This window comes from Balaenoptera musculus, chromosome 18, assembly GCF_009873245.2.
Source record: "Balaenoptera musculus isolate JJ_BM4_2016_0621 chromosome 18, mBalMus1.pri.v3, whole genome shotgun sequence".
NCBI lineage: Eukaryota > Metazoa > Chordata > Mammalia > Artiodactyla > Balaenopteridae > Balaenoptera > Balaenoptera musculus.
The window spans coordinates 1,386,483-1,400,159 of NC_045802.1; the positions used below are offsets into that span (position 1 = coordinate 1,386,483).

General features: G+C 40.1%; 2 protein-coding genes across 4 annotated transcripts in view; one reads left to right on the top strand and one right to left on the bottom strand.

Annotated features, from left to right (window-relative positions):
- The first annotated feature begins 16 nt into the window (after positions 1-16).
- On the top strand, positions 17-1,276 carry MRPL57 (mitochondrial ribosomal protein L57). The gene is made up of 2 exons (XM_036831604.1): positions 17-137; positions 249-1,276. Exon 2 carries the CDS (start codon positions 254-256, stop codon positions 560-562), a length of 309 nt encoding a protein of 102 aa, XP_036687499.1. The 5' UTR covers positions 17-137; positions 249-253; the 3' UTR covers positions 563-1,276.
- A 2,821-nt stretch (positions 1,277-4,097) lies between these two features.
- The window catches only part of ZDHHC20 (zinc finger DHHC-type palmitoyltransferase 20), a 69,289-nt gene continuing 59,709 nt past the window's right edge, over positions 4,098-13,677 (bottom strand). The window contains exons 9-13 of one of the 3 annotated variants that reach the window (XM_036831598.1): positions 13,496-13,622; positions 9,320-9,409; positions 7,821-7,936; positions 6,361-6,438; positions 4,098-4,943 (exon numbers count right to left, since the gene is read on the bottom strand). In XM_036831598.1, the coding sequence (XP_036687493.1) occupies positions 6,401-6,438; positions 7,821-7,936; positions 9,320-9,409; positions 13,496-13,622 (371 nt within the window). In that variant the 3' untranslated portion in view covers positions 4,098-4,943; positions 6,361-6,400. Of the gene's footprint in view, positions 4,944-6,360; positions 6,439-7,820; positions 7,937-8,284; positions 8,330-9,319; positions 9,410-13,495; positions 13,623-13,677 lie in introns of those variants that run through there. The other 2 variants (XM_036831599.1, XM_036831600.1) reach the window with 2 other exon arrangements.

The following is a 13,677-nucleotide window of genomic DNA, read 5'->3' on the forward strand; positions in this document are numbered from 1 at the left end:
GCAAGACCCTTCTCGCGAGAGCTGAAGCTTCGCGCGAGGAGACGGGTGGCGCGTCGAGAAAGCGCGCTTCCGGCTTCCAGCTTCCTGCTTCCGGCGTCGTGTGCCGGCGTGCGGAGGGCGGCCCTGAGGTGCGGCTGGTGAGTGTTGGGGCGCGGGGTCAGGTTGGCCTACGGGCGGCGGCGGGGCTCCCTTCTCCCTTCTCCCCGCGGCCGGCGCGCCGCTGACTCCCGCTTCTGTGCTCTCGGCAGGCGCCATGTTCCTGACCGCGCTCCTGCGCCGCGGCCGCATCCCCGGCCGGCAGTGGATCGGGAAGCACCGGCGGCCGCGGCCCGTGTCGGCGCAGGCGAAGCAGAACATGGTCCGCCGCCTGGAGGTCGAGGCGGAGAACCACTACTGGCTGAGCCGGCCCTTCCTCACGGTCGAGCAGGAGCGCGGCCACGCGGCGGCCCGCCGGGCGGCCGCCTTCCAGGCGCTCAAGGCGGCGCAGGTGGCCAGGTTCCCCGCGCACCGACGGCTGGAGGACCAGCTCGGCCACCTCAAGGTCACCGGGAAGTGGTCCTGACCCGCGCCACGCCGCCTGCGTCTTGCGGCGACGAGCGGGAGCCTCTGGCCAGAGCCCCACGGAGCCCCGGCCAAGCCGAGCGAGTGTCTGCGACGGAGGCCCCGGGCCCGCGCTCCCCACCGCCCGCAGCGCGTCTCGGTCGGATCGCGTCTCGCTTCTCTGCCCTGAGGACGGAACCGGGCGGCGTCCGCGTCACACGGCATGCGGAACGCAACCTGCGCGCAGCCGCGATAAAGCTGCCGACCGCGTTCTGGCATCTGGGCCTCGGTGCGAGATTCCGCCGGGGGCTTTGCCGTGCATGCTCGCTGACCTTCTGCCGACAGGTCTTGCCTAAAGCGGACATGAAAAAATCTACTTTTCCAGTTAAACGCGCTCCTAAAAATAGAGGTTTCTGGTGAGATTTGCTCCTAAAGGTGGACAGTTGGACAGCGTCTATTTTGGGGGACTTCCCCCGGAACTAAGACCCTTTAAGCCAGGCGGCGCAGCCAAAAAACAAACCAAATAGTCTTATTTTAAAAAAATCAGGTTGTCACCTCAGTCTTGAAATTCAAGGATGATTTATGTATTTTGGATATGAGTCCTTTTTCAGGTATTCTTTTTTCCAGTCTTCGACTTTTCATTCTTTTAACAGAATGTCTTTCAAAGAACGGAAGTTCTTAGGTTTGATGAAGGGGACAATTGAAAATTGTTTAATAAAAGCTAAATTAAAACCTGTTTGATAAAGCCGCGTGTGCTCTGGCGTAGGTAGACCACAGTGTCGTCGTACTCGGGTCGGTCCCCGTGGTTGCCCAAAGGATCAGCCCCATCGCTTTCCCAAGGCAGCACTGTACCTTGCCACACCTGCCAGGTGACTAAAGCAACAGCCATCCCCTAACAACAACAACAGCAGCTGTTCAAATACAGGACTTTACTTATTTATTAATAAAGTAATCGTTATTATGATTTTTGGAAAAACAAGTTTTAAAATGTTCAGCCTTCGTGTTAATGTAGGTTAGGCCACCCAAAAGACAAAGCAAAGATAACATTAAGTCATGGTCCAGCGTTACACTTATGAGAAACAAATACAAGATTTACGGGACATGATATGTAAAAACAACCAAAGTAAACTGTATTTCAAATTTGTTTATATAAAAACATATTAAAGATCACTTTAAAATAGCGCTCACCTTTTCTGTAAATGGGCATAGACTAACCTGCAATCACGTACAAATGTGATAAACTCAACAGCTTTCTGAAGCTTTTAATACAAATACAATTCCTTGCTTCTTTATGCAACTCAACAAAATAATATAAAGTGAAGTCGTTAGAAAAATATGGACCTTGCTGAATCTATCTTGCATTTTTAAGTTGGAAAATATAGTTCAGATCGTAAGAAACACATGAATTTCAGATTTACATATTAGCTGTATCTTACAGAATATGAGATACGGCCTTTATTTTGGCTGAAATGCAAAAATATGGTTAATTTCTCTAATAGATTAGTTAAAAATACTTTCCATTGATAGCAGTGCTAGTCCTAGAACAAAATGTAAGCAAAGCATATTTGTAAGTCACTTGTGTTTTCAGCGCCCCAAATATGCAGATCCTAACAGCCCTTAATATGCATCTGCTTTAAAGATGACTGAAGGGAAATCTCACATGACTGAAAAATCTGCAAATCCTACAAACAGTCAAAATCTGCTATTAATAGAAATAAATTCAAGTAAACATTGCATATTTGATTTAAACTAAGTTAAATTAACTTATGACACATTGGATCATAACCACTAAATATGTAAAAGGATTTAAAAAAATCATCCATATGCAAAGATGAAACTCTACTATGTAAGCGGTGCAAGTTCAGTGACCACTAAGCTGTAGCTGCTCTTTGGTTTGGCACAGTGACAGTGGTCAGATGCCTCAGGTACTGAATATTCAAGTAAGTTTGTACCCACGTCAAACCAAGTTTCCCGTCTAATTTGTTTTTAATGGCAATGGCAAGACCTGAAATTCAACTTTATTTTCCTTTAAATATCACAACTGTTCAAGTGTCTGAAGGAACAGAGACAGTACTAATGAATTCTGACAGGGCTTCATTTTGACCATTTCTCTGCAAAGGTTGGCAGCGCTCATCAATCCCAGAGAAATACCAAAGAGGCAGCCTGTCCCTGATTCCCATACCACTTGTAGGCCCTTGCTGAACAGTCATTAATATGTGCAACTAAACGAAGCCAAATATTTAGAACGTGGCAAATGTTGGCCATAAATTAATTGAACCAAAGGTAACTAAATTAAAAGGCTTTAGCTGAAAATTCCTGAAAAGGTGTTTACTATGCTATTAAGATGATGTTAACAGATACTGAAAGAACTGAAAAAGAGAGAAACACCACAAAAGCACCCAAATAGGTTAAAGGGAAAATTAAGTTTCCTCAGTTGTTAATCAGGTGCATGCAAATCCTCTGACCTAAATGTAAAAATACCCACAAGAAGTACCCGGACATTTCTGAAAGCCGTCACTTACGTTTAAACATTTACTATTTCCTTATAATACTCAAACTGCCACACTGATGTTTCTGGTTGGTAAATCGATATCCCTTAACTCTCGTAAGTTTTCTAGAATCAAGATTATTAAGACTACAGTGTTGAAATAAAGATAGAAGCTGTATTATAGTATCCCAAACTATATTTTCAAAGCTAACTCATTCCTCTAGTTCAAAGGGGAAAAAAATTACTTCCTTTTAACATCTAATATTAATATAGCCCATGGAATTAGACAAATCCTATAAATTATAAACTTGGAATAGTAGGCTATAAAATTTATGCTACATTAGGAGATTATAGAGCTATCCCTAGTACATTGTTTGGCGTCCAGAAGGAACTCCAAAAATATCTGTTGGACGAATGTTAAGTAAGGTATTGTGCAAAATTAGAAATTGAAGAATGTTAAAGGTCGTCCAGTCGAAATCATTCGTAATACCCCTCTCCCCAACCCTGTTTTATAGACAAGGAAACTATAACATGTTTTTACAGACGCTGGTTAAAACTGATCTCCACCCACTACTGGAAGCAATCATTTTAGCTTGTGTGTGGCTAACTAAGCAGAGTATAAAGCAGGAGTAACATCTGTATATTGTTTCTCCGCTATAGGACACTGTATTTTTCTTTAGAATTAATGCAACGATCCCTGTCACTTAGATTGGATTTCAAAAGGAAAAGGGGGATAAGTGTCTAGGCAGAAAGGGGTTGCTGTTAGGAAGTCAGATTTAAAATCCTGCATGTAAGAGTGGAATCCACCTCTCAGAGAATGGAAGTTCTGAGTGACTACTCAAGTGAGAATTTCCTTCTTGAGAGCAGTGTTATGCTAAACAGTTTTACCCTAGTTCACATTGTATTTTATGTTGCTGTTTAAGCTATTATAGGATTACTGTACAAAGTTTCAAAGCAAATTTCAGTCATTACCTAAATTGAAATTTGAAAGTCAACTCAGCAGCAGGCAGCACTCTGAAAACATACTTTAGCAGCAGCTTTCTGTAGCTTGTCTTTCGCTTTACTTTTCTTCTAGCCACTTCTACCCAATCCTACAGTGTCCAATATTTCTATAGCACACGTAACCTTTGTTTCCCTACCTGTATAAATACCCATGAAAGTTCAACAAAAGAGTATATTAAAAGCAGAGAGAAACAAAAAAATTTCTTATACTGCCACATTTTCTTTAAGCCTTGGGCACAACACTGCACATGGTTTAATTAATGCTTAGAACTAAGCCTTCAATGAATTATACAAACATGCTCCATGTTTTAAATGATTAGGTATCTAAATCCTTCTGAGTGTTATTTTATAGCCAACAATAAAAAAAAATCTTTAGTAAAAATGTTGAAAAGTATAAAACAGTAACTATAAGTTAGCAAACACCAAGTTGTTTTTAAAGCAATTATTTTCTTTTTCTTACCCAGTACAAGCACTTTCAGCCACCATACTGACCTAGATGTGCTTCACTTAAGACAAGTTTTCACCTTGTGTTTCTGGAGTGAAAATTTATATGGATACTAAGAAACAACTCTAATAATGTAACTCAGGTATCAAAAGAATACATACGCCATGTTAACATGTGACCTGACAGCTCATATTATAGCATATCATAATATGTTATTATGAGTAAATGTTATTTCCAAAGTAAAATTCAGTCACTCTTGTAGCTGTAAGTCAGTGTTGAACAAATGGGCTATTTTAAGATTAAGGCATCTTCCAGCTCTGGAGTAGTGCTTCTGTGGAGCCAACAATCTGTACAAAGGTTTCCTTGTTTAAAAAATATATCTTCATTTATACTTCAATTATTTAATTCCATTGATCATCTTCTTGCATATAAAACTGAAAATATTCCGTCCATAATGTTTTTATAAACCTATAAAACCAGAAACAATTATTGTTAAAACTTGATTTTGTATTTCTGAAAATAAGATTTATTAAATAGTTCTTTGGGCTAAGGTATAAAGCTGCTAATACAACACAAAAGGAAAGAAATACTTTAATATTACTAATATTCTAATAATAATAAAGGTTTTTAGACGCTGTAAATGAGGGACAGATCACTGACTTTCCCTGAAGCCATTAAGTGAGCATTTTAATACAGGCAGATCCTTACACGTTTCCCTTAGTGTTAACTTGGGCATAATCTGAGAAGACTGCTATCAGATGTTTATGGGAATTTCAGTGAGTATTCTCAAGCACCACAAGCATCAGCCATTATTCCGCCTACAGGCAGAGAAGACGCCCGGAGCCAGAACCCGGGAGCCCCGTCTGAGGACCAGCTCTGGGTGGGGCTGCCAGTGACACGTGATCACCGCCTGCAGCTCCTGCTACCCTCTGCCTGCCAGGAGCCCCACCGGCGGCTGTTTCTGATACTCTCTGAGTCTTAGGCTCTGGCTGTGACTTGGACATGGCCTCCAGGTCCTTGTAAGGAACTGAATGCCAATGACAAACACCAAGCAAGGAAGCAGATGTCCCCTAGATGAGACTACAGATGAGAACAAAGCAACTGAGCTAATAAAGGTGTGTTGTCTTCAGCTGCTAAGTGTGTGATAATTTGTTAGGTAGCAATAGGTAACCGGGAAACACTACACGTAGGTTTTCAAAAATCTAATAGCTGCGTGTGATGCTGCTGAGCCAGTGAGCTTAGCTTCTGACTTGAACGTGTACAGCTGTCTTCTCTGTTTTGAAGCAGCAGGAGAGTTCACTCCATCCCTGCGGTTCAGTGTCAGTGTTTTAGCACTGCCCTCACTGCTCCTACTGGTCCGTCGGGAAGGGCTTCTATTCCTACTTCAATCAGCCTCCTCTGGCTACTGCCTCTGGGCACACAGATAAGGCGTCACTGATCCACGTACTTGGCTACAGTAAACTGCTCTTCTGCTGTATCTTCTACCAAGTAAATAACATCAATGAACCTCTGAAGTCTTTTTTTCAGTCTTTAATCTTAGTCACTCTTCTCTGGATCAAATTTCTTCAGTAGTGGGCAAAAGTCACCTTTTTTGCTTAAACTAATTAATAAGGTACCATTCAGTGAAAAGGTTAGTTGTCCATATAGCAATCCTAACAATTTTTATTAGTTTCTTCATTAATCTATCAACAAATATCCAGTAAGATCATGCTAGGAGTGGTAAGAAAAATGGGAGTTAGGCAGATGTTACCTTCCAATCTCTCCTGAACGACCTGATTTTGCTGATATAATGGAAAGAGTAAAAAAGACTGAATTGCAAATTGTTTTGAGATTATGACATGCAAATAAACTAATTTTTGGAGAAATTACCTTTATACTGTCTTACCTTGCTCTTATTCAACTGGTTAGTTATGAACAAGTGGTACTCAATTTTCTATTGCCACTGCTACATGGTTATTTGTCCCTGTAAGCACATAATTATATATGACATGACAAAAAAAGAAATATTAAGTTTCTGGCTAAATGGTAAAATTGATGATTACAGTAAAAGCAAGTATTATGTAAGCACTAAATAGGCTTCTGGTGCCAACCATTTGCCTTCTGTTAGAACCCAGAAGGAAGGAAAGCAGTGCTAAAATCTGAAAGTCTGGTTTTATGCTTATCTTTGTAAAAACGTCCATTGGCTCTAAAGATGTTCAGGAGGAATAATTTCAAGTCCACAAATGGATTTTTCCCTTGATTTTATACTGAGGGTCTAATGACCTGAATGAAGGTCTTTTTTAAAAAATTTATTTTTACTTTATTTATTTTTGGCTGTGTTGGGTCTTCGTTGTGTTGCACGGGCTTCTCACTGCAGTGGCCTCTCTTGTTGCGGAGCACAGGCTCCAGGCACGTGGGCTTCAGTAGTTGTGGCACGCGGGCTCAGTAGTTGTGGCTCGCGGGCTCCAGAGCACAGGCCCAGCAGCTGCAGCACATGGGCTCAGTTGCTCCACGGCATGTGGGATCCTCCCGGACCAGGGCTCGAACCCGTGTCCCCTGCACTGGCAGGCGGATTCCTAACCCCTGGGCCACCAGGGAAGTCACCTGAATGAAGGTCTTAATGAAACTAATTTAAGAGAATTTAAATGCTGCTGAAAGCCAAAATGACAATAACAGCAAACCAGAAATTGTGACAGCAAGCTTTCAAGTTTTAGGGTGTTTCCTAGAGTTAGTACCAAACCATTTTCCTACAGTGCAAGGAGAATGTTATTACTAGTATTATTAAGAACCACAGATATGTTTTAAGCTATAATGCTAGTGAGTGGCCAGACTATATTATAAACCGAGGCCCGATTCAAAGGCCCACTTCTATCTTAGCAACTGTTGTATAATGTACCGCAATTCATGAAATGATTAAGAGTCATCATGGTTCAAATACATTCAGTGCACTCTTTTTATACGAAGACAAGACAGCCAAAGAGTACAAGGCATTTCAAAATTATTTTCAAATAAGCAAAAGCTATGACCCCAAAGAAAAACCTTGTTTAAGCATTATCCAGAATATTATGCCAAAAGAATTTTCTACATCTGAGGTGACAAAATACATGGCTGGGTAACAACAAGGAAAAACAAAATTATGAACAGAAAAAACCACAGCAGCCACTACACTTCCTCACTCAACCTTCGCCTCCGTGAAAGCTACCAGTAAACACTAACGGCCCACGTATAAGATATTTTATTAAAAAGTTTCAAATATTTTCGTATTTTAAAATAGCACATAATGTATTTTAATTTTTCCACATTTATTAAATCTGGTGATTTTCATTTTAACCAGACAAAGCAATGTTTTCAGATGACGAGCATTACCTGATCTGACGACACCTTCTTCAGATCCATTCTCTAGCCACTGAGGTTCACTGTCCAACAAGCGGTTTTTTGATTCACTAAGCGGTTTGATAGGAAAGGGTGGATTTGAGCCAATACTGAAAGAGGAGCAAATAATTTAGTAAATAGTCTAACGCTCAATTAATGATACTTAGTTAATAAGCAGCAAATTAGTATTCCTTCTCCTAAACATGTGAGGGCAACTCATGAGATCTCAGCACTCTGAAAAGACTCCATCTTCAAGAGAAAATGTGCCCCCAACCCCCCGCATTAAATGGCTCCTAGACCCAAGAATCTGTACTCAGCACTGCCAATGAAAACAATTAGATAAAAGAAAAACAGCTTCAGAGGCCAATCTGAAACATTTTTAACATGTTAATCAAGAGCCATAAGGTAGCACAAGGACAGGTGAGGATCTATGTCTGTGGCCAGGACAAAAAGATTACCTGTCATTTCCCAAGTTTTCTGCTTTCTACCTCTGCAGTATAGATCTAAGGGGAAAAAATGATTTAGTGATTTAGCGTAGACTTAGTTTTCTAGCTAAGAGATCCAGGGAGGGAGGGAATGGAGGAAAAAAAGGAGGAGGAAAAGGGAACTAGTATTGTCGGGGACCCACTATGGGCAGACGCTGTGCTGGGTGCTTTCTACACACCATCGCAATCTTCACAATAACCCCCGAAGGGAGTACAAATCCTCCTCTCATAGAGCTGGCAGCTGAGGCTCAGACAGTTTAAGTAACTTCTTCGAGCTCCGAGGTCCTAGGTTCTAAGGCCTATGTTCTTCCAAAATTAATCCGCTAGCTTGGAATTTATAATCCCTCCTCCCCCACAACTTATTTCTGGAGTAAGTTTCAAGTGTTTCACTTTGACAGAAGCATCTCTATCTCCTTTAAAACATCATTAAAAATGAACTATTTCTCTGAATTTATGAATCAGTGTGCTCGCCATACAAACTCTGAGAAAATATCCTCTAAGATGAAGAAGAAAAATTTTGTATTTGTATTTTTGAATCCTCATTAATATTATTTTCACGCTGCAGTTAAAATCCGTTTATCAAAATAAAATGGTGAATAGTACAATGACTAACTTCTTTGAAAATATAACTGATATAAACCAACATAATCAAATCTTGAAAGAGTCTTCGTTTCTAGGAAGACGCAGCACAGGTAGGGCAGCCGTGCTTCCTACCCTGCCAGACGCGTCCAGTGACATGAGACTATCCTGCTTCAACTACTAACAGCAAGCGTTCACTTTCTTACTCTCAAAAGTGTTCTGGTTTGAATGATAAAAAATATGGTTATCCTGAGCATATCAGCTATATCCACATTTTAACCCTCAGTTAAAAAAACTGAATAGAATTTCTCTTTATCTATGCTGGCTTGCTACATTACTACTGTATTTATCTATGTATAACACACACACACACACACACACAGTTTGCTCTATAATGAATTCTGAAAAACTTAATGACAAGAAGCACACCTTCTGGTATTTTCACTGTGGTTTGAAACAGAAGCTTGTTCTGGATCCGTCCCCACAAGACGAGTCGGAAAACTGCAGCCATCACCCTGACTGCATAATGAAAAATATCAGTAATAATTTAATCATGTTCAGTTAAATCAAAGTGGTCAAGTTTAACACCTATTTTCCAGAGGCATGGTATAAAATTATCACAACTTGTCATTTCAGAGAATGATTTCTAAGATTTCTAATTTAGAGGGATATTAGACTCCACTGAGGAAATAAGTCTTTTCCTTTTATAATTTACATATAGTTAAAAACAGTATCTTCCATAACTATTAAAATGATCATGTCTATTGAAGTTATGATAAACATACATATTCAAATATTTGGTTAACTGACCTGCTTATCACAATCATTTAAGATATCATAAACGCTGAAACTGAAATTCAAGATGTAAGTTCCACATATTTATTTATTCAACAATATTCATTAAGCGAAAATATACTGGATGTTCCGAGTACCATTTGAAGTGCTAGGGATATACCACTCAACAAAAGAAAAGAAAATCTCTGCCTTCAAGAAGTTCACAACTTAAAAAAAAGTACAGCTATGCCTTCCACAGTCTAAAAACATCAAAACTGTGTACCGCAGGGAATTCCACTTCCAGCCAAGATGGATTAACCGGTACATTTGACCTCCTGTTGAACAGTATATACAACAACTCTTTTCAAAACAGGCAGCACAGAACTGTGGTGTCTGAAAGAAGAGAAACCAACCAAGGAGTTGCAGCTTCTGCCAGAACTTGAGCACCAACAGGGGGATGTGCAGAGCAAGGTGGTCTCACTGAATTAAGGTGACAGAGATGGGAGTTTCGAGAAGATGAGGAGGCTTCCTTCTATCGGACAGAGCTGAGGAAGAGGGATATGTGCAGAGAAAGGGCTACAGAAATCTGCACAGGGTTTTACTTGAGTCTTCTGATGAATACTAAGCCACACATGTGAATCTGGGAAAAGAACAACTGGGGAGTGTAAGCTGAACAACTCAGAGCCTGCACAGCACTGAAAGCCATTTGCATTCGACCTGCCAGAGTAGAGAGACCTCATTGAACATGTGGATATGGCAGAGACCGCAGCAGGCTCTCACCTTTGCTGTAGGATTAAACTTGCCCTAGAGAAAGTGCTACTTTACACCCAACCAAACAAAGGTTTAAACAAGCGTCAGGAGGAGTAAGCTGAAACAGAAGTCTGCCAAAACAAAATTCAACATTCTTTAAAGGGAGACAAAATTTAAACATTCAGAATTCAAAATGTCCACCATCCAATCAAAAATTACTAGCATAAAAAGCAGTAAAATGTGATCACAACTGAGAGAAAAAAAAGTCAATAGAAAAGATTTAGAAATGACCATGAACACTTGAAACAAAGACGTTAAAACAGTGATTATAAATATGTCCATGAATTAACTGGAAAAAGTAGATATAAAGAAAAAAGAAATGTAAGATATAAAAAAAGAACCAAATTGAACTTCTGGAGCTGAAAAATATAATATCTGAAATAAGAAATTCACTGGATGAGCCTAACAGTAGACATTACAGAAGAAAAGATAAGTGAACTCACAGACATAACAATAGAAATGATCCAATTTGAAGCAAAGAGAGAAAAAAGATGGAGGGGGAGAAGGGAGGGACAACAGCAATGACCGGTGGGTTATGACATATATTTAAGAGAACCTGAAAAGCTAGTGGGGGAAGGGCACAGGAAGAGGGAAGCAGGCAGAAAAAACAATTGAAAATTATTTCAAAATTATTCAGATTGGACTTCCCTGGTGGCACAGTGGTTAAGAATCCTCCCGCCAATGCAGGGGACACGGGTTCGAGCCCTGGTCCGGGAAGATCCCACATGCTGCAGAGCAACTAAGCTCCTGCGCCACAACTACTGAGCCTGCGCTCTGGAGCCTGCGAGCCACAACTACTGAGCCCGTGTGCCACAACTACTGCAGCCCGTGTGCCTAGAGCCTGTGCTCCGCAACAAACAGAAGCCACTAAATGAGAAGCCCGCGCACAGCAACAAAGAGTAGCCCCTGCTCACTGCAACTAGAGAAAGCCTGCACACAGCAACGAAGACCCAACGCAGCCAAATAAATAAATAAATGAATAAATAAATAATTCAGATCTGATGAAAACTACAAATTCATAGATCCAAGAAGCCTAATGAACTCCAAAGAGGATAAACACAAGGCAAACCATACTAAGGAACATCATCATCAGACTACTTAAAACCAGTGATAAAGATAAAATCTTAAAAGTAGCCACAGGGGAAAAAAGACATAGTAATTTACAAGCATACCTCGTTTTATTGTGTTTCATTTTACTGTGCTTTGCAGATACTGTGATTTTTATAAATTAAAGGTTTGAGGCAACCCTACATTGAGCAAGTCTATCAGTGCCATTTTTCCAACGGCATCTGCTCACTTTGTGTCTCTGGGTCACGTATTGGCAATTCTCACAATATTTCAAACCCTCCACCAGCAAAAAGATTACGACTTGCTGAAGGCTCAGATAACGATTAGCAGTTTTTAGCAATAAAGTATTTTTAAATCAAGGTATGTACATTGTTTTTTTTTTTTTTTTTTTAGACATAATGCTATTGAACACTTAACAGTCTATGGTTATAGACTGTTATATGCACTGGGAAACCAAAAAATTCGTATGACTCACTTTACTATGATATTTGCTTTATTGCGGTGGTCTGGAACCAAACCTGCAATAATCTCCGAGGTGTGCCTGTACAAACAGTGGAATAAAGATAAGAGAGAGGCTGATTTATTGACACAAACAACACAAGCCAGATGATAATGGAACAACATCTTTAAAGAAGGGGAAAGAAAAAACAAAGACAAAAAACCCAACTGCCAACATTGAAATTTCTGTTTAGGGAAAATAACCTTAACAAATAATAGGCTATGTTGCAACCAGTCAGAGTGGAAACACCTGAATATAAGGGACAACAGATAAAGCGCACGGAAGGGACTGGCGCCCTTGAAGATGAAGCTCAGGAAAAAGGCCGCACGGAAAGTGAGCAGCCACCAGGGCGCCGCGGCGGAGCCTCCCGAGGGGCCCCTGCAGGGACAAGGGGAGGGAGGCGACAGAAGAAGTACTTGAAGAGACAGTGGTTAAAAGTGCTTTCCAAATCTGATGAAAGTTTGAAAATTACAGATCCAAGAAGCTCAACAATCCTAAGCACGAGAATCGTGAAGAAAACGACACCAGGCACGTCATAATCAAATTGCAAGAAACTAGTGATAAACAAAATCTTAAAAGCAGCCAGAGAAAAATGTCATATTACACAAATAGTAATAAACATAATATCCACAAACTTCTCATCAGAAAAAAATGCAAGCAGCATCTACAATTCTATACCAAGCAAAATGTCTTTCAAAAATGAAGGCAATTGGGAATTCCCTGGCCGTCCAGTGGTTAGGACTCTGAACTTTCACTGCTGGGGACTGGGTTCAAGCTCTGGTCAGGGAACTAAGATCCCATGTGGCGTGGCAAAAAAAAAAAAAGAAAAAAAAGAAAGAAAGAATGCAAATATGTCATTTTCAGACAAAATAACAAGCAATACAGTTCCCTGTTAAGGGAAAAAAGGAAAAAAACCCACAACACTTACAAATATGGTACTTGAATTTCAAATATTTTTTCCTTCTCTATAATGACTTTTGGTTTACAGATGGCCTAGGATGGCTGAGAATTTGGGAGAAAAGGAAATTATGAATCATCTTGAGCATATATTCTCATTTAAATTTAAATGCAGGTAAAAACTGCATTCTGTGTTGGGTCTTCTTTGATTTAAGACACAACAGAATACATAACCTGTACTGGAAATCTTTGAAGATATGGCTAATAAATATAAATTCTTATGATTCTTTACTTCACAAACTTATTTTCATTTTGAAAGAAAAAGAGTGATTATTTTCTATGAATCATCTTTTTTTCTCATTCAAATATATGCCCAAACTCTCCTTCACCCTTGTAAAAAACATGAAAAATAAAATACTTCATGTAATCAAGATATTCTGAGTTTTCATTCTTAAGGCTCATAATGTCATAATATACTATATTCTCTGAATCATTTAATCAGAGACAGAGACTATCACAGGTTCCATAATTTCTGAGACGTGCATTTTATAAACTACCTTGAAAATATTGGAAGTAGCCAATATTTCTTTTCATCGCCAAAGACTTGTCTCCAATTTTTACTGCATCCAAGCGAGAAACCGTTTCCATCAGGTCCATATGAAAATGTGGGTGCACGGAATGATTCTGTTACAGATATATATTACAAAAAAGAAGAGTTAACCTATTCGAAAATTATAGG

Excerpts from the sequence above, each read along its gene's own strand:
- MRPL57 (XM_036831604.1), top strand. The coding sequence starts at position 254 with ATGTTCCTGACCGCGCTCCTGCGCCGCGGCCGCATCCCCGGCCGGCAG.